Consider the following 18,455-nt stretch of genomic DNA (forward strand, 5'->3'; position numbering starts at 1 on the left):
ATACAATTTTACGTCATTTGTTGAACCAGATTGGAAATAGTGACATTTGATCGTACGTTTTGTACGATTATGGATAATTGAACAATAATCGATAGACAAGTATACAGGATTAAGGAATCGGATAGCCCAGCTGCTGCACAGACATAAGCAGGTGCAACCAACTGATACACAGCAAGACATGATACACACGTGATAGACTTATATACAATTTTACGTCATTTGTTGAACCAGATTGGAAATAGTGACATTTGATCGTACGTTTTGTGAGCGAGACATTGATAGGCCCTGCTAAGTAGACGGGAACACAGTAAGTTAACAATGAAGGTTTCACATTTTAGTCTTGAATTGTGACACCGGTAGACAATCGTCAGTATAATATTGAACGTCCGCTTTTTACAGACCACGGTAAAGGTGCAGCCCTGCAATTTCCCGCTCATGCCACTGCTGGTAGAAGGGCCTCTACTAAAGGGGAGCTCTAGAGAGCCCCTCTGGAGGGTGTTTGGTCTACTATTCCACATTGCGGACCATTATTAATTATGATCTATTACCGAATTTACCGAGTGTCTGTTGTGGGAATCCCGACAAACACACACGACTGATATCTATTCTGCACGTGTGTAGAATAGATATCACTTCAGCTTTTGACACTATCAACCACACCATTCTTCTCTCTCGCCTCAAATCTTCCCTCAGCATCACTGGCACCGCCCTCTCCTGGCTCCAATCTTATCTCACCGACAGACAACAGTTCATCCACATCAACAACTGCACCTCCTCCACCGCTCCGTTGTCCCAAGGTGTCCCCCAGGGCTCGGTGCTTGGTCCTTTGCTCTTTCTACGATACCTGCTTCCCCTTGGCAACGTCATTCGCCACCATGGTCTTAACTTTCACTGCTATGCCGATGATGTCCAGCTCTACATCTCCATCAAATCAATCACCTCCGCCACCCACTCCACTCTCTCTAACTGCCTCGCTGACATTAAATCGTGGATGCACACCAATTTCCTTAAACTTAACTGCGACAAAACAGATATGATCATCATCAGTCCCAAATCTATCACTAAATCCATTCGCAGTTTCTCCGTCACTGTCGACACCTTCACCCTGTCTCCATCCCTTCAAAGTCGCAACCTTGGAGTCATTTGTGACAACAACCTCTCCTTTGAACGCCACATAAAACAAATCACCAGAACTGCCTTTTTTCACCTCAAAAACATCTCCAGACTTCGCCCATCACTCTCTTTCTCCACTGCAGAAACCCTCATCCACGCCTTCATCACCTCCAGAATCGATTACTGCAACAGCATCCTATACGGCACCTCAACCAAAACATCAAATAAACTCCAGTACATCCAGAACTCTGCTGCTCGTCTGCTCACTCACACCCGCACCAGTGACCACATTACCCCTGTCCTCCAGAACCTCCATTGGCTCCCGGTCCCACAACGAATTCAATTCAAAATCCTCCTCCTCACACATAAAGCCCTTCATAACCAGGCCCCTTCCTACCTAACTGACCTGCTCCACCGCCACAACCCATCCCGTAGCCTTCGCTCATCTGACGCCAACCTCCTGACTCCACCTCTCAGGACCAAACATCGAACCTGGGGCGACAGAGCCTTCTCTATAGCTGCCCCCTCACTTTGGAACTCTCTCCAAAAACAAATCCGTGACTGCACCGACCTTCCAGCGTTCAAATCATTGACTAAAACTCACCTTTTTAAAATTGCTTTTAATGTTTAGCTAAGTTTGATGTGTTTTTTAATGTTTTTACCATTTGATGTTGTTTTTATTATTTTATGTAAAGGGTCTTTGAGTATTCAGAAAAGCGCTCACAAATAAAATGTATTATTATAACAGAATCAGAATCTGAATTTATACTGGAGGAAATCCCATGGAGCTATGAAGCGCTTCTGTACAGATCTGTAAACTATACCAACACCCTACCCGCAACACAGCTCCCTTGACATTGACATAAAGGAAACGCTTGCGCAATACTTCACACATAAACTCCATACAACAAAGATCCATAGTATATTCTTTCACAGACTTGGGACAAAGTGCCGTTCGCGAGCACCGACGAAGGCAGACTCGGCACACAAGGGGGTGGTTGGCTGACACTACGCCCGGCCGCCTTTGTCTTCAGAGTGCTCATGTTTAGACACCGCACCAGGTGCTAACGTGAATGCTGAGTTGACCTAGAAGAGGCCCAGAACCGGTTCAGATATTCGTCATTGATGTTGGCTGAGTGAGAATCAAACCCGGTTACGCGTCACGTTAGTAGCGCAATGCCCTAACCACTGCACCACCATTCCACCCTTTATGCACAACACTAAATAGCACACAAACAAGGCACGCACATTCAGTATATTAATGCAAAATAACTCGCTATCAACAATATAGATGTATATTACGTTGGTTACATATGTAACGCAATGTACTGTCACATTTAACATGTTTACTGTGTCTAGAAGCCCAACGCAAAGCGTAATATAAACACACTACAATGCAATGCTATATCGTACAAATACACATGTAACATGATGTTGCGTATATTTAACACAGCCCACTATAGTGGCTACAGTAAACAACATACATACAGAGTATGCAAGCACATTTACAATAAAACCCTTCACATAATTCAAAAGCAAAAACTACATCCAACACATTTGCAACACAGCCCGTACACAAAGCCACAGATCCCCCCCTATAGCCCTAACATACTCTAGGGACAAGTGCTGGGTTGGCAGCACCACGCCCGACCGTCTTAATCTCCCCAGTGGCGATGTTTACACACTTCACCAGGTACTCATTTGAGGCTAAGTCGACCTAGATGAGGCCCAGAACCGGTTCAGACAATCGTCACTGGTGTTGGCCGTGAGCGGGTCTCGAATTCGGGCAACCGGATTCGTAGCGCAGCTCGCTAACCACTGCGCCACCGCTCTGTATGCACATACACACAGGGCACATGCAACACATTTGCAAGACAGTCATGAATGGCCATACAGACACTACATATGCAACATATACAGAATATTATATCGCCCATAGACATACAATTACTCTACACACAATCTATACATTAAAACACAACGCATGCACAATATCTACACGTACAGATGCTATACATAAATACAACACACTCGCAACACAACTAATTTACTATGTGTTTACATGCAGACATGACACAATAGACACAGACACTACACATGCACAATAACACCAAATAATATATAAACACTACTCAGTACATGTAATGTATCCACATAGAGATGTTATACACACATATGCAGAAATACATTAGCAACACAAACGAAACACTACGTTTGAAATTGCAGATATACACATACTTATACCATATTAACAACATATCCTATACACGAAGTAGGTACAGACACTACACAATTACCTTTATGCATACGTAGCCACTGCGCATACATAACACAATAACATATTTTTGTTACCACAGCATGTACAATGTATTCACATACAGACATGACTCGTACATAAAACACATCAGCAACACAACCCGTACACAATAGTATGCACGGACACTGCACGTACAATGAATGCAGTGCATACACACACACACTCCACACACGCGCAACACATTAGCAATAGAACACATCCGCAATGCACGCACCATGCAGCCTCTCCACTCACGAAGCAACTGAATAAGGAGCAATCAACAATAGTGAGCAGTGAGTAGCAGAGCGGCAACGCGCAGAGGGAATGTTGCACACTCATTTGTCTCCATCCCTCGCAACCCCATGCCCTGAATGATGCGGACGCACCCAGTGGCAAATGTTAGGAATGTGAATCCGCGATGGAAGGGAAACAATAAACTTACGGATATCGCGCAGTCATGGACAAGAGCTCCGTCTCTTTAAATGCCTCCTTCGCGTTGCCGAGGCAACGGGTGCTGCTGTCACCTGCCTCCTATACTGCCATTCCCTCCCCTGTCGTCTACTCCCCACCCCTGCCGTCTACTCCACTACCCTGCATCCTACTCTCCTCCCCTGCCTCACATTCCCCTCCCCTTCTTCTTACTCCCCTCCCTCATACAGGTTCTCCCCTTCCCTGCCGCCTATACGCACACATACGCTCGTGTTCTTCGCTAATGTTCGGGGGGGGGGGAGGGGGGGCATTTTCGCCGATAAGTCATCAGTGCGTGAGGGCCCGCCACACATTTTAAACCATTGCGGATTGACAGCACAATGATAACGGGGGGGGGGGGGGGGGGGGGTGTTGTTACGTGTCGTGTATTGTCAGGAGCCGAACTAAAGTCCGCCAGGGGCCGCCAGTCGATCGCGGGCCTTGCAATGCAGCCTTACCTCTTTTGCTCGCATTCCTTTCTCCTCCATTCCACTGCCTCTCACCCTCTACGAGGTATCACACCTGTTGCGTGCATACACACAAAGCGTGAAGTTTATTAATAATTAGGTGCGAGCCCACCGCCTGTGACTAAATTCGCAAGAATGCCCCCCCCCCCATCTCATCAGTTTCTTAGCCTGGCTAGTGCTTGAATGGGTGATTACCGTGTTATATAGAGCAGTGTCTTAGGTTATAACGGGGCTGGGTTGTAGTACAGCAAAATACACTGTTGTACAGTGCTGTACATTGACCCGCACTAACGAGCATGGTGAAGTACGGTCAATTAACCCACACGACGCGCACGGTGCCTGGAGATCCTCACCCAGCAGTGGAGTGACAAATGCGACTCCACACGTGCATTGCACAACACTACCTGTATTCCACTGTAGTCCACAGCTGTTAATCACGCTGTCAAGCACGTGAACGTCAATGTATGCCACGTGTGCTATTGTGATACAGTATTTACCATGATTACTCGCAGTCCTTGTGCATTATCTGCTGACAAATGAGTGTATACAAGGCAATGAAACGAGGCTTAACACAAACATCCACCATACATAACGTAATTTGACTGCAGGCACGTTTAACATTCTAAGCACTTTATAAAAAGTGGCACGGAGTAATTCGCAGAGTCGTTGCGGTATGTTTAACGTTTACAAGTGTAGTAAAGGCACCTGCACACACAGCCAATGAAAATGCAATTACAATTAAGCTGCCAAATGTTTTTATAAATGCTGCCAATACAATACAGAATATAAAATTGTTCTTGCCTTAACAGGTTTAAACATTACATTTTAACACGCCGAATCTTGCCGTGATGGATAGTACAGACAAGTAGGATTACTGACAGTACAAAAGATACAGCAGTTTCAAAATAACATAGGGTACACGCAGAATAGACGAAATAAAATGAGACAGATTATACAAAGATGACCATGACAAATTAAAGACGTAACAAATAAGGGTACAAACGAGACGGAATACAAGTAACACAGAACAGATATTCGATGTAACAAATGATACAGATAGTTACAGACATCACAAAGACAGTACAAACAAAACAAAAAAGAACCTATTCCTAAATCGTGACATGAATCGCAACAACTCGTGGCGGAAATGGCGGAGAGATGGGGATTCATTATTACACTGGATATCGTTTAACCATTTAACACGATTTATTGAATCAACCGATAATTACTGTCGTAATGAACATCCCTTTATTAATCCACTGCTGGATGAAGACCTCCCCACGCTGTGCTGGTTGACCATACTTCACCATGCTGATCAATGAGGGCTTATGAAGGGGGATGTCCAGGACCGATTCTGATATCACTTGCCATTGATGTTAGCGCTGTCTAGGATTCAAGCTCGGGTCGTCGGGTTCATAGCGCAGTGTATTAACCACTGTGCCACCTCCCCACCTAAATGAATCAATACCTTTATTCAAAGGCGATGAGAGCCACTGCTACGAAACATCACTTTGGCAAAGGTGGTCTGGGTTACAAAAGGAGGAACATGCAAATGAAGTACTGTACAAGATACAAAAAAATACCCAATCATAAGACGCAGAGAAAAACATTTTAAAAAATCAACTAAGGTGCAAAAATCATTTTATATGTAAACACATTACATTTAGAATGCATTAGTGAAAATTACACAGTGAATATTACAAAAGCATGCAGTGTAGATCATTACGCGTGCATTCATATCGTCAGACAGAATATAGCAGCCAATTAAATTCATGGTTTATAGATGCAAAGCAAATGTCATATTGTTGCATGCATGTACAACACCATGTTCATATATTGCAGCCCTTTGTCCATCCGCTGCTGGATGACGGGCCTCCCCAAAGTAGAATTATTTAACCATGCTTTCTAGTTTCTGCATTGGAAAACATCTTTCCTCCAATTCCATAAATGTACCATTTGAATATAGTTTGAATGTTATATCTTAGAATAATATATCGCTTTTACGTGCGCGATTCGATGCAAGTATTGTAACCCTTACAATCGAGTGTTTAATTCCTATAGCAGTGGCCATGCTTCCTCTGAAAGTGTTTATTTGATTAATGTTTTTAACTGCGACAATCACATTGTAAACCATCTAAAGGTACATAATGTTTCCGACCGTAAAATCTCCCAAAATACGCTACATTTTAGCTTCCAGCACTTTGGAAAATATGTTATATACATTGCACTTTCGATACGAACAACGGTCAGCTCGCTAATTCCAATGGGAAATGAATGAAGTACGTTACACAAAGAAGCCTGACTGTTGATGAGACCTAGAATGTCGAAGCTAGTCCAGAGTTTGCTCGCTTAAACACGGGCTCCTTGATATTGAGCTGCGATGCAAACAGGCTGATGGACTATAACATGTTTTATTTATATGGGGAGACACACAACTAAGTTTTCTCATACATTATATTTTATGTTTTTGATGCTGCGTTGGCAGTGGTGCCACAATCACAAATAACAAAGAACTCAACACATTCGTCAATAAGACACGTGGTACCAGAGAGAAGAGTCATTGCCCGAAACGTCGCCAATTATAAACGTATATATAAACTATTTGTCATAATGCGTTGGCAGCAGTGCACAAGCACAACAACTGAAAACACATTCGTAAATAACTCTGGCCTTAAAATGGAAATATATATTGCAACAGGCGACGTTTAGGGAAATTATCCTTCTTCATAACACATACATAGGACAGAGATAGAGTGGCTAAGAGTTATGTATAATAACGAAGGATCATTGCTCGAAATGTCGCCTATTGTATATTTTTTCTTCAGGGCTTGCAGTGTTATTGACTAATATGTTGAGGATTTAATCTTTATTTGAAGCTTTCGTGACTGTAGGAATCCATATTCTTTGGTTCTTTTCGGTGAAGTCATGTAGGTAGATATATTATTATTTTACCTACGTTACTTTACCGAAATAACCAAAGCGTATGTTGAGGAGTCGCTGTCATGGGTTCAGAACCGTGGACAGCTCATAAGGGCGTGGAGCACCGAGGCCCCGCCTATTTCAAAACGACGTCACCCGCATTCCACGTGACGATTCCCATAGCAACGGCGCGGGGTGACATGGAGGCGGCGTGCGTGACAACGCACAAGTTCGTGCGGCGCGAGCCTGACCCTCGGCCGGGTTCGGTGCCCCAATCGCGGCGGCGCGGCCAGGCCGACCCGGTCCTCACCGCCGCGGCCTACGTGCTCAACTTGGGGCGCACACTTCGCGACAGGCGGCGGCGCGATACCGTGGCCGGGGTGAGGGGTCACGTTGAGAGATATATATATGTCGTTATATTTCTTCACTAGTTATTAAAATTATATTTAACATGTTTGTACGTTTTGGTGAAAGCAGTGATCCAAAAGTTATTTCTTAAAAACTGTCACGTATACAATTGATAAAATCGATTTTTGTTTATATTATTGGTGAATAATACATATAGAAAGTTTACAGTATTTGTAAGTGAAATAATAGTTGAGTCGTGTATGTTGAACTTCTTTGGCACCGTACGTGGCCAACTGTGCTAATCGGAGGTACGAATCATTATTCTTCCTCTGCTGGGTGGAAGCCTCGAACGCCGAGTTGTTACTGGAGGTTGTGTTGACGACACCGTGCGGCTGTGTCCGTGGCTCAGCGGTGGCGCGTTCGCCGCTTGCAGCAAGAGGCTCACGGTTCAGAGTTTTTTTTAGTTTATTTTGCATTTGGTACACTTGTATACCTGTCAACCCATTGTCAGTGCCCTACATTATTACAGACAAATTCAGAGCTTATTGGTCACCCCGTGCCCTACAAAATCTTAACGTTCATCCTACAAAGTCCCATCACAAGGGAGAAACACAAATATACCAAAACATGTTTTGCCCGTATTGAAACGGCTCTACGCCGTATAGACCTAAAAACTATATTTCCCTCTACAAGAATACGGGTAAACCGTATGGATTGACAGGTATGCACTTATGATCCATTTTAGTAATTTGCTCGGCTATTTTGCAGTGGAGATCTGTGGTGCGTAAGCACAGCAGGGAAAAACGGAAAAGACATCAACATTGCAGAGAACAAGTCTGTCATCCAGGAATATTGGACAAGTAACAATGTATTTAACAGTTGTAAACGAAACACGATAATAAAATAAAAACTGCAAGTATATGAGATCAAGAGGTGGAAAAAAGAGTTAGGTACATGTGCAAGTATGCTGTATATTGTAGTCTTAAGAGTGACAACCATACAGTGAGGGAAAAAAAGTATTTGATCCCCTGCTGATTTTGTACGTTTGCCCACTGACAAAGAAATGATCAGTCTATAATTTTAATGGTAGGTTTATTTTAACAGTGAGAGACAGAATAACAATAACAAAATTCAGAAAAACGCATGTCAAAAATTTTATAAATTGATTTGCATTTTAATGAGGGAAATAAGTATTTGACCCCTCTCCAAAACATGACTTAGTACTTGGTGGCAAAACCCTTGTTGGCAATCACAGAGGTCAGACGTTTCTTGTAGTTGGCCACCAGGTTTTCACACATCTCAGGAGAGATTTTGTCCCACTCCTCTTTGCAGATCTTCTCCAAGTCATTAAGGTTTCGACGCTGACGTTTGGCAACTCGAACCTTCAGCTCCATCCAGAGATTGATAGTTCTTTTGTGTTTCTTCCATTTGCGAATAATCGCACCAACTGTTGTCACCTTACTCTTTGGTTTTTCGGTAAAGTCACATAGGTAAAATCAAAAACATATATATAATATAATAATGAAACAACTCAATTAAATCACGACGTTTCGGAGGCAACACAAGCTTCCGTCTTCAGGTGGAACAGTCACAGCAAGATAGCTGCATCAAGTCACCTTCTCACCAAGCTGCTTGGCAATGGTCTTGTAGCCCATTCCAGCCTTGTGTAGGTCTACAATCTTGTCCCCGACATCCTTGGAGAGCTCTTTGGTCTTGGCCATGGTGGAGAGTTTGGAATCTGATTGATTGATTGCTTCTGTGGACAGGTGTCTTTTATACAGGTAACAAGCTGAGATTAGGAGCACTCCCTTTAAGAGTGTGCTCCTAATCTCAGCTCGTTACCTGTATAAAAGACACCTGGGAGCCAGAAATCTTTCTGATTGAGAGGGGGTCAAATGCTTATTTCCCTCATTAAAATGCAAATCAATTTATAACATTATTTGACATGCGTTTTTCTGGATTTTTTGTTGTTATTCTGTCTCTGTTCAAATAAACCTACCATTAAAATTATAGACTGATCATTTCTTTGTCAGTGGGCAAACGTATAAAATCAGCAGGGGATCAAATACTTTTTTCCCTCACTGTACGCAAATCGAATCGGGCATATGAGATCTAAGTTTCGATTTGGGATTTAAAGATCTTGACGCAAGGGGAGAGGATTTAGATAGGACGGTAATTATTATTGTTTATTGCCACCTTTATGTTAATCGTTTTTTTCTAAACAGGTTATATACGTGTGGTCGGGGGCTAATCAATCTGCATTTTTTAAATCAGTGTTGTCTTCCTTTGTATATGGAAGAATGATAGAGGCATCCTTCCATGATCGAGGCATTTCATTTTTTGTAAACATTTCGTAAATAGGTTCCCTAAATTTGTTCCAATAGCTGGTTCCATTTGATGATGTCTATAGTTATTCCATCATTAAAACTCTTTGTGACCGTGGGTACTTCCTCCGCTTCGTATGAAGAAAATACAGCGTTTTTTAAGAGTTGTGAAAAAACAAGAAAAAATTGTAAAAACAATACAATCAATTTAAGACATAACATACATTGGAGCAGAGAAGCAGCAAAACGGATTTTGAAGATTGATAAATATAACCCTAAGGAAAGAAAAACTAAATAAATTAGTTTATGCGTGTCTCAACAAAATCACATCGCTGATATCAAACTGTTTTTCATATCTTATTTCATATTTCTTGAGCGCCTTAGCTCAAGGCACTTAATATGGTTTAGCAGCGGTAACAAAAATCGAGTGATTTAGATGGCAAGGGCCTGCAAGGGCCGAGGAATGAGTGACCGTAACAGAGGGCACGTGGAGGTCACGAAAGGGCTACAGGGGAGGGACGCGAAGGAGTGGTGGTGTGACGGGAGGGAAGAGGAAGAGAATGGGAAATGGAATATAACGTAGATTTGTATTTTGTAATTTTGTCTTGAAATTGCACCCATAATTAATACAATGTACTCACATCGTATTAAATTGTAAAGTAGCTATATTATTACTGTATTTTATTTGCAGGGTATCATTTACAGACCTAAAATGATGTACCGACCACAACATATGCACACTTATGCATGAAATAATTCAGACAAGAGTAATTAATGTATATTACCCAAGCCATATAAACCTTTATGGAACGGGAGAGGCCGCTTGGATAAAAAGCTGTGCCTTCATCATGAAAAGCCAGATACAGCACAATAGTTAACATTGCTTTCTTGAGTAAACCTCCCCTGGCCAGTATACAATGTATATAAATATAACTTCAAAAGTTATTTATTGTAACTCATTTGTGTAACCTATTACAATCCAGAGGAGCCTATTGGAATGCCTTTTGAATTGCGAAATTTGCACCTCTATTACAGTATATTTACTTAATGCAAGAACCTCTGTCACCAAATGATGGAAAATTCAATAACTTGTCACTTCTTGTTCGAGAGACACTGTGTAAAGCCAATTAAGTCATTGGTTTTTTTTTACACATCCATTTATCACATACAGTGTATCATGTTCATTAGAGATACATAAAACTTCGTGAAATGTTTTCGCATGATTTTATGTTTTCTTGTATAAGGCTTTAACACATTGATAGTAGCTAGTCGTGATGACCCCAGGAATTTGTGATGCAGAAACCGAGCTGTGTAGGTATTGATTATTTTTCATTAGAAGTTAAAATTCCCTCTGGGTGGGGGCAATGCATTTGTTATTGGGAAGTTATGGAAAGTGACTCCCTAGCCATTGCTACCTTCCTCAGCAGTGCTGTTTCTTGAGCAAACAGCCTACACAGCAGAGTGAACTAATAACTAATATCTAATATCTGAGATGCAAGAAATGAGACATTTCCGATTATCAGAAAACAACAAATTATTATGGTTACCTTTTATTCATGTTATATTAGCTCCTTCAATATATTTGTATTTGCAATTTGGTCAATTGTAACTCAACACAGCCGATTTCATGTCCATCCTATACTTTATAATGCAACTAAAAATTAAATTAGCTTTGGTTTCTTGTGGCTATGAAATGTATCCACAAAAATGGCTGCAGGACCACATTCGCTCTGGCAGTTTTCTCTCTAAAACGAATATTTAAATTATTGTGACCATGCACAATGCTAAAACTTTATGATAAGAGTATTTACAAATTATCTTTGCCATTCAAACCACTGCACAGGGATCCGTTTTGCTGTTCTATCTGAGGCTTTGCAGAAGAGCTTAGTGTTATCAGCGAAATACCTTATCCCTAATGCGGCATTTACGTTATGAATACTGTAATTATAAAACTGAGCATTATACCCAACACTAACGATCATTGTTATACATTGCTAGCTACTTCACTGCAATCAGAGGAGCGTCTATATTTATCCACCCTTTGGTATCCAAAAAAATATAGTAAATTACCAAGAAACCTTTTGATGTCATGAGCTGTCTTTGTATTTTAACAGCCTCATATAAAATACCATCTTTGATGCCTTTTTAAAATTCACCTGCCTCATGAAAATGTATTTCCATCTTGTTCACCAGATTTTCATATCCCTCAAGTAAGTCCAGAGCTACGTATTGGCACAATTTGGTGTTTTCTGTGACATACCCCGAATCCAGCTTGCCACAATTTTACTTCCATCTTTTTAAATAGAGCTGTGTAAGGTTATAATTATACATTTGCGGAGCATATTCATGACATGCATTAATGGAAATTATCTAAACATAGCTGTGCAAATGTATACCTTTCGCGATAGTCCACTAATTGATGCAGGCATATTAGTGTGACTCCTGCCACAAATGGAATTTTATCTCAACTTTCGTCAAAGCAGCTTTGTGATTGTAATCGAGAACATGTCAATTTAATTAACGATAACCATTGATGAATCCAATCGATCGATAGTTTAGTATTTACCTCCTAAAGCCCAGCAGTGCAGGTTGACAAACCACACAATGAATGTCAAGTGATAGGCGTGTGGAGGCCATTTGGAGTGCAACATCAAAGGATGCACTGCAGTGAGTCATCCCGCCCCTCCACTCTGCCAAACTCCCGATTGACCCTCGAGTTCTTCGACAAGAGGCAGGAGATAGTCTGTAAATGCGAATGCCCTTGCAGCTAACCCCACAGCAGAGCTGTTTCAGCACGCTTAAATATACTCCATTCAGGATTATAAACAAGATTGATCTTTTTAATAAGGGGGTAGGTGGCATGCCAGGGGAGAGATTTCATCCTTAGAGCACTGGATTTCATGGTCCCCTAAGTCTGACCCACACACACAAAAACCCAGCTTCTGCAATGAGGCTCACTCATCCGTGAACTTTGTTAATTTCATAACCCAGTTAATAACCCTCTTGTGAGGGACTGGTTCAGGGCACAGTGTGCTATTCAGTCAGTGCTTAAATATCCATTAAAGTTCTTCTGATTAGCTGATAAGGCATTGTTATAGTCTCGATCTGCCTTATGCAATTGCATAGGGGTGGTCGGGTAAATTAGTGATTTACCAGTATGCAATTTACAGTTTAATTCCTGCAGTCACGAAAGATTTAAGTCAAGAATTTACAGTTGCTTAAAGCAATTGTTTACCAGCAATTATACTTTCTAAATTAATTACTTTAGGGGTGGAGTGGTGTTGGAGAGGTTAGTACATTGTGCTATAAACTCATCTGATTCCCATCTATACCTAACATCAACAGCAAGTTATATATGAACTGGTCCTGGGCTCCCCTTTCCCAACCCACAATAAGGAGTGTAATAAAGTATGGTCAAACAGGTGACTGAATAGGGCTAACCATTAAGGGAAGGGTGAGATTAAGTGATTTCATTTTTCTGAAGATACGAGAAAAATAGCTTTGGTGGGAAGTAGGCGGCTTAATATCAATATAGAAGACCTCAAGCAGCTCTCGTCATTGCGCCCGGGAATTATTTACGAAAGTGAATGTCAACAAGGCAGTGCAATGTAGTCTCTGGTAAGCCTTTTGCGGGAGACTGATCTTGGATCGAGCTATGCGGGTTTCTGGCAATCACATTCTGTAGGGAGCATCATACGAGACCGAAGGGTACATCACAAGGAGGGCAGCAGTGTAGGAGATGAAAGAACAGGAGGCTGGGAGAAGTTACAGTGAGGGAAAAAAGTATTTGATCCCCTGCTGATTTTGTGCGTTTGCCCACTGACAAAGTAATGATCAGTCTATAATTTTAATGGTAGGTTTATTTGAACAGTGAGAGACAGAATAACAACAAAAAAATCCAGAAAAACGCATGTCAAAAATGTTATAAATTGATTTGCATTTTAATGAGGGAAATAAGTATTTGACCCCCTCTCAATCACAGAGATTTCTGGCTCCCAGGTGTCTTTTATACAGGTAACGAGCTGAGATTAGGAGCACACTCTTAAAGGGAGTGCTCCTAATCTCAGCTTGTTACCTGTATAAAAGACACCTGTCCACAGAAGCAATCAATCAATCAGATTCCAAACTCTCCACCATGGCCAAGACCAAAGAGCTCTCCAAGGATGTAAGGGACAAGATTGTAGACCTACACAAGGCTGGAATGGGCTACAAGACCATTGCCAAGCAGCTTGGTGAGAGGGTGACAACATATTCTTGGTTCTTTCGGTAAAGTCACGTAGAAGGGAAACAATAAAATAGTTTTATTATTATTTTATTGTTTCCCTTCTACGTGACTTTACCGAAAGAACCAAGAATATGAATCCCTGCAGTCACGAAAGCTTTAAGTCAAAAGGTGACAACAGTTGGTGCGATTATTCGCAAATGGAAGAAACAGAAAAGAACTGTCAATCTCCCTCGGCCTGGGGCTCCATGCAAGATCTCACCTCGTGGAGTTGCAATAATCATGAGAACGGTGAGGAATCAGCCCAGAACTACACGGGAGGATCTTGTCAATGATCTCAAGGCAGCTGGGACCATAGTCACCAAGAAAACAATTGGTAACACACTACGCCATGAATGACTGAAATCCTGCAGCGCCCGCAAGGCCCCCCTGCTCAAGAATGCACATATACATGCTCGTCTGAAGTTTGCCATTGAACATCTGAATGATTCAGAGGACAACTGGGTGAAAGTGTTGTGGTCAGATGAGACCAAAATGGAGCTCTTTGGCATCAACTCAACTCGCCGTGTTTGGAGGAGGAGGAATGCTGCCTATGACCCCAAGAACACCATCCCCACCGTCAAACATGGAGGTGGAAACATTATGCGTTGGGGTTATTTTTTGCTAAGGGGACAGGACAACTTCACCGCATCAAAGGGACGATGGACAGGGCCATGTACCGTCAAATCTTGGGTGAGAACCTCCTCCCCTCAGCTAGGGCATTGAAAATGGGTCGTGGATGGGTATTCCAGCATGACAATGACCCAAAACACACGGCCAAGGCAACAAAGTAGTGGTTCAAGAAGAAGCACATTAAGGTCCTGGAGTGGCCTAGCCAAACGTCAGCCTCGAAACCTTAATGACTTGGAGAAGATCTGCAAAGAGGAGTGGGACAAAATCTCTCCTGAGATGTGTGCAAACCTGGTGGCCAACTACAAGAAACGTCTGACCTCTGTGATTGCCAACAAGGATTTTGCCACCAAGTACTAAGTCGTGTTTTGCAGAGGGGTCAAATACTTATTTCCCTCATTAAAATGCAAATCAATTTATAACATTTTTGACATGCGTTTTTCTGAATTTTGTTGTTGTTATTCTGTCTCTCACTGTTCAAATAAACCTACCATTAAAATTATAGACTGATAATTTCTTTGTCAGTGGGCAAACGTGCAAAATCAGCAGGGGATCAAATACTTTTTTACCTCACTGTACCTGCGGAGTGAGGGAGCCTGCGAGTTCAATAAAGCGATACGGTTGCCTCGCCACCGGCCGCTGGATATGCCCAGACACCACTGCCGAGTCATCGTCGGCTCACGAGCAGAGCGGGGTTGTTCAGTTCCCCGAGAATTGAATTGGCGTTGAAGCTGTGGTGTCCTCCTGTGGGCAATCTCCTGTCAGACTCCTTGATCCGTGACAGACGTGTGCCGTTTCCCAGCAAGTCATGGCTCACTGTTTCTCTCCTCACTGCCATGCGACGTTTTCTTTATCACCTAGGAAGGCTCTCGTGGTTGGCCTTGACTCCATTGAATTCAGCAACTGAGGAGGACATTCCACTAAACCTGATGCATCTGTCTCTGGGAAGAGGTCATGGAGTCCTAGTGGGTGTTGACAGGGATAACAAGAAATGGGAATAGAGACCGCCGCAGGTTCCTCAGGAGATGGCAATAGCCCCAGGGAGGCAGAATGAAGCTAGATGGGAAGTATATGTAGGCAGGAACATCTTGCTGACCTTTCCTGAATCTGACGAAAAGGATTTGGCAATGCATCAAGTCTGCATTAATCACACATACCTGTGATGTTTATAATGTGTGCATTGCCAGTACAAAATGGTCCCATTGATTTTTCCTGGGTCTGTTGTGCATGCCGAACCCCAACACAGTTGCTTTCCCTGCTTGATGTCTCCCAACAGGCCTGGCCTTAAAATTTGCTTAAATCCCAAAACAAACACAACACTTTCATAGCAGACCAACATAGGGGTACATGCAAGCTAGCGAGCTGGAAGATCGCGTGAACAAGATTCTGGTTTACATCCTGCACAGGAACTTGTTTGGGTGAGTGGCGGCTCTGACAGGTTGAGGACTCCAAACCGCTGTCCGAGGCATATCGGGTCCCGGAAGAGACCGAGGGTGATGGGAAGGAGAGGTAAGACAGTTGGGCTGCTCATGATGGGCGGTGTACAGAAAGATGACGCCGAGGAAATCGTGATGCATCTGATGTGGGTAGAGAGTGGCAATTACGACGATATGCACACCAGTTCTTGGATACTAGCCTCTTGTCCGTCCAAGGAGGGGTGTATTGCAGTAAATCTGAAACTTGCAAGTGAAAAGCAGACCGCGACTTGATATTCATTGCATCCATTCGTGTGCAATTTGTAAGGCCGCGGTAACACAGACCTATTGAATTTGAAGGTTAATCCCTTGTTCATCATGACGTCCTCTTTACTTCTATGTCTCAATAGCATTACGGAGATGGCGTGACGGTTCTGTTTTTGTAGTGAGGGTTATAAGTTGACGCTAAGGAGGGGGGAGTAGGCGCCTCGCCCCCCATGTGGAGTGACGTCACCTGCTAATTATTATTAATGGGGGGGGTATCCATTTGGAGGACATCACCTGTTAATGATTTTTAATGAGGGGGCTAAATCTTTACTTAAAGTTTTCGTGACTGCAGGAATTCATATTCTTTGGGTCTTTCAATAAAGTCACGTAGATAGGTAAAAAAAATAGCTAAAAACTACGACGTTTCGATCACAACACAAGCGGTCGTCGACTGATGACAGTTTTCTGGTTTCCATGACCCATGGAGAAAGGCAGCAACTTTAACAATGGCCAAGTGCACAGATGTGATTTTATCCTGGCCCTTGGATAAAGGAAATGGCCTCTTGCGAAGAAGCGCCTTCCCCGTCCCTGAGCTAAAGAAGCCGATGCAACTGAAGTGTTGCACTTTGTCATGCTCTGGATTCTAAAATTATTTCATGGTTTTCTCGGCTCCTTGCAGTGGCCTCTCGATAGCCGTTTCTGGTATTTTTGTGGAGCACATACATTCACACGTTAAAATATATATCTTTATATACATGACATGTATATGGTACGAAGGGTCTCACAGTACGCATTGCATATACATGATTTAAATAATGCACATACATGAAAATAGAATACAAATTGTACATACACGATATATATAACAAAGACATATATGCAAGGCTGTCCATAGGGGGAAATGGGCAGTGGGGGGGGGGGGGGGGTGTGCGGGGCCCGGAGAAAATCCCACTGCGTGGACCCCCCCCCCCGACGCTTTCAAACTAAACAAAATAAACGCCACTTTTTTCAAATTTTCTTGCTGTGGTTTTCACACCTGATGATGATTGTTTGTGTTGCAGTCGAAACGTCGTGAGAATTTTATTGTTTTATATTTTTATTATTTTATTGTTTTCCTTCTACGTGACTTTACCGAAAGAACCAAGAATATATAAACCAAAAGTATTACATCTGACACTGTGATGTCAAAGCGTGCCACCCCTCCCCACCCCCCCCAAAGTGCAGTGCCCGGGGCGGCAGTCCCGATTCATCATATATCTGCCAGCATGTGTACAGGGACTCCTCGAACTTATTAACATTTGACTTACGAACTTTCAGAGATGCGAACAGACCTGTCCGTATGTCATGGAGATGCCACATGAAGAACCAGTGGCATCTACATCTGCAGAACGTGAAAAACCAGTGGCATCTCCATCTACGGGAGATTATACAACTTTTAAAGCCACTTCCCGTGTTTAGTGTAAACACCGTACAACACGTTTGGAATCGACGTGTGTAAAGTTTGATCTATGAAAAAATTGATGAACGAACAGACCTCTGGAACCTAACTCGTTTGTAAGTAGAGGAGTCCCTGTACACGATGCTACGCACAAATCCCCGAGGAACCTGCGCAGGAGGGGGCTCTTAGATGTTGCGTTATTTAATTGTTTAGCTATTTACTGCAGCGGTCCTATCTTTTTTAACCTGTACATTTAAATAAAAGTTTTTTTTTTATGTGTGTGTGAAAACTAAATATTTGAAATGGACAAATATGATGTAATTCTAGACGATCGACGATAGCCTCAGCTTTAATTTTATCAGTAAAATTGTGGGGGTGGTACCTGCAGTTGTGCAGGAGATATGGATACCGAGATATACATAGCTAAGTCTGAATTGATTAGTTGACTCATATTGATCATAACATAATGTAACGCGATGTATTCCATGCATTAATATACGTTTACATTA

The 18,455-nt window shown here is 42.4% G+C and overlaps 2 protein-coding genes across 5 annotated transcripts in view; one reads left to right on the forward strand and one right to left on the reverse strand.

Moving 5' to 3' along the window:
* The window catches only part of SMPD3 (sphingomyelin phosphodiesterase 3), a 97,926-nt gene extending 93,298 nt beyond the window's left edge, over nucleotides 1-4,628 (reverse strand). For 2 of the 4 annotated variants that reach the window (XM_032960582.2, XM_032960578.2), the window contains exon 1: nucleotides 3,852-3,991. The gene's annotated coding sequence lies outside the window, so the exon portion shown is untranslated. Of the gene's footprint in view, nucleotides 1-3,851; nucleotides 4,006-4,335 lie in introns of those variants that run through there. The other 2 variants (XM_032960581.2, XM_076069666.1) reach the window with 2 other exon arrangements.
* Nucleotides 4,629-7,411: 2,783 nt separating this feature from the next.
* The window catches only part of LOC116945907 (uncharacterized), a 65,257-nt gene continuing 54,213 nt past the window's right edge, over nucleotides 7,412-18,455 (forward strand). Inside the window, exon 1 of the mRNA XM_032960576.2 lies at nucleotides 7,412-7,643. Within this exon, the coding sequence (XP_032816467.2) occupies nucleotides 7,464-7,643 (180 nt within the window). The 5' untranslated portion in view covers nucleotides 7,412-7,463. The remainder of the gene's footprint in view (nucleotides 7,644-18,455) is intronic.

This window comes from Petromyzon marinus, chromosome 25, assembly GCF_048934315.1.
Source record: "Petromyzon marinus isolate PM22_M1 ecotype Great Lakes invasive population chromosome 25, UKy_Petmar_22M1.pri1.0, whole genome shotgun sequence".
Taxonomy (NCBI): domain Eukaryota; kingdom Metazoa; phylum Chordata; class Hyperoartia; order Petromyzontiformes; family Petromyzontidae; genus Petromyzon; species Petromyzon marinus.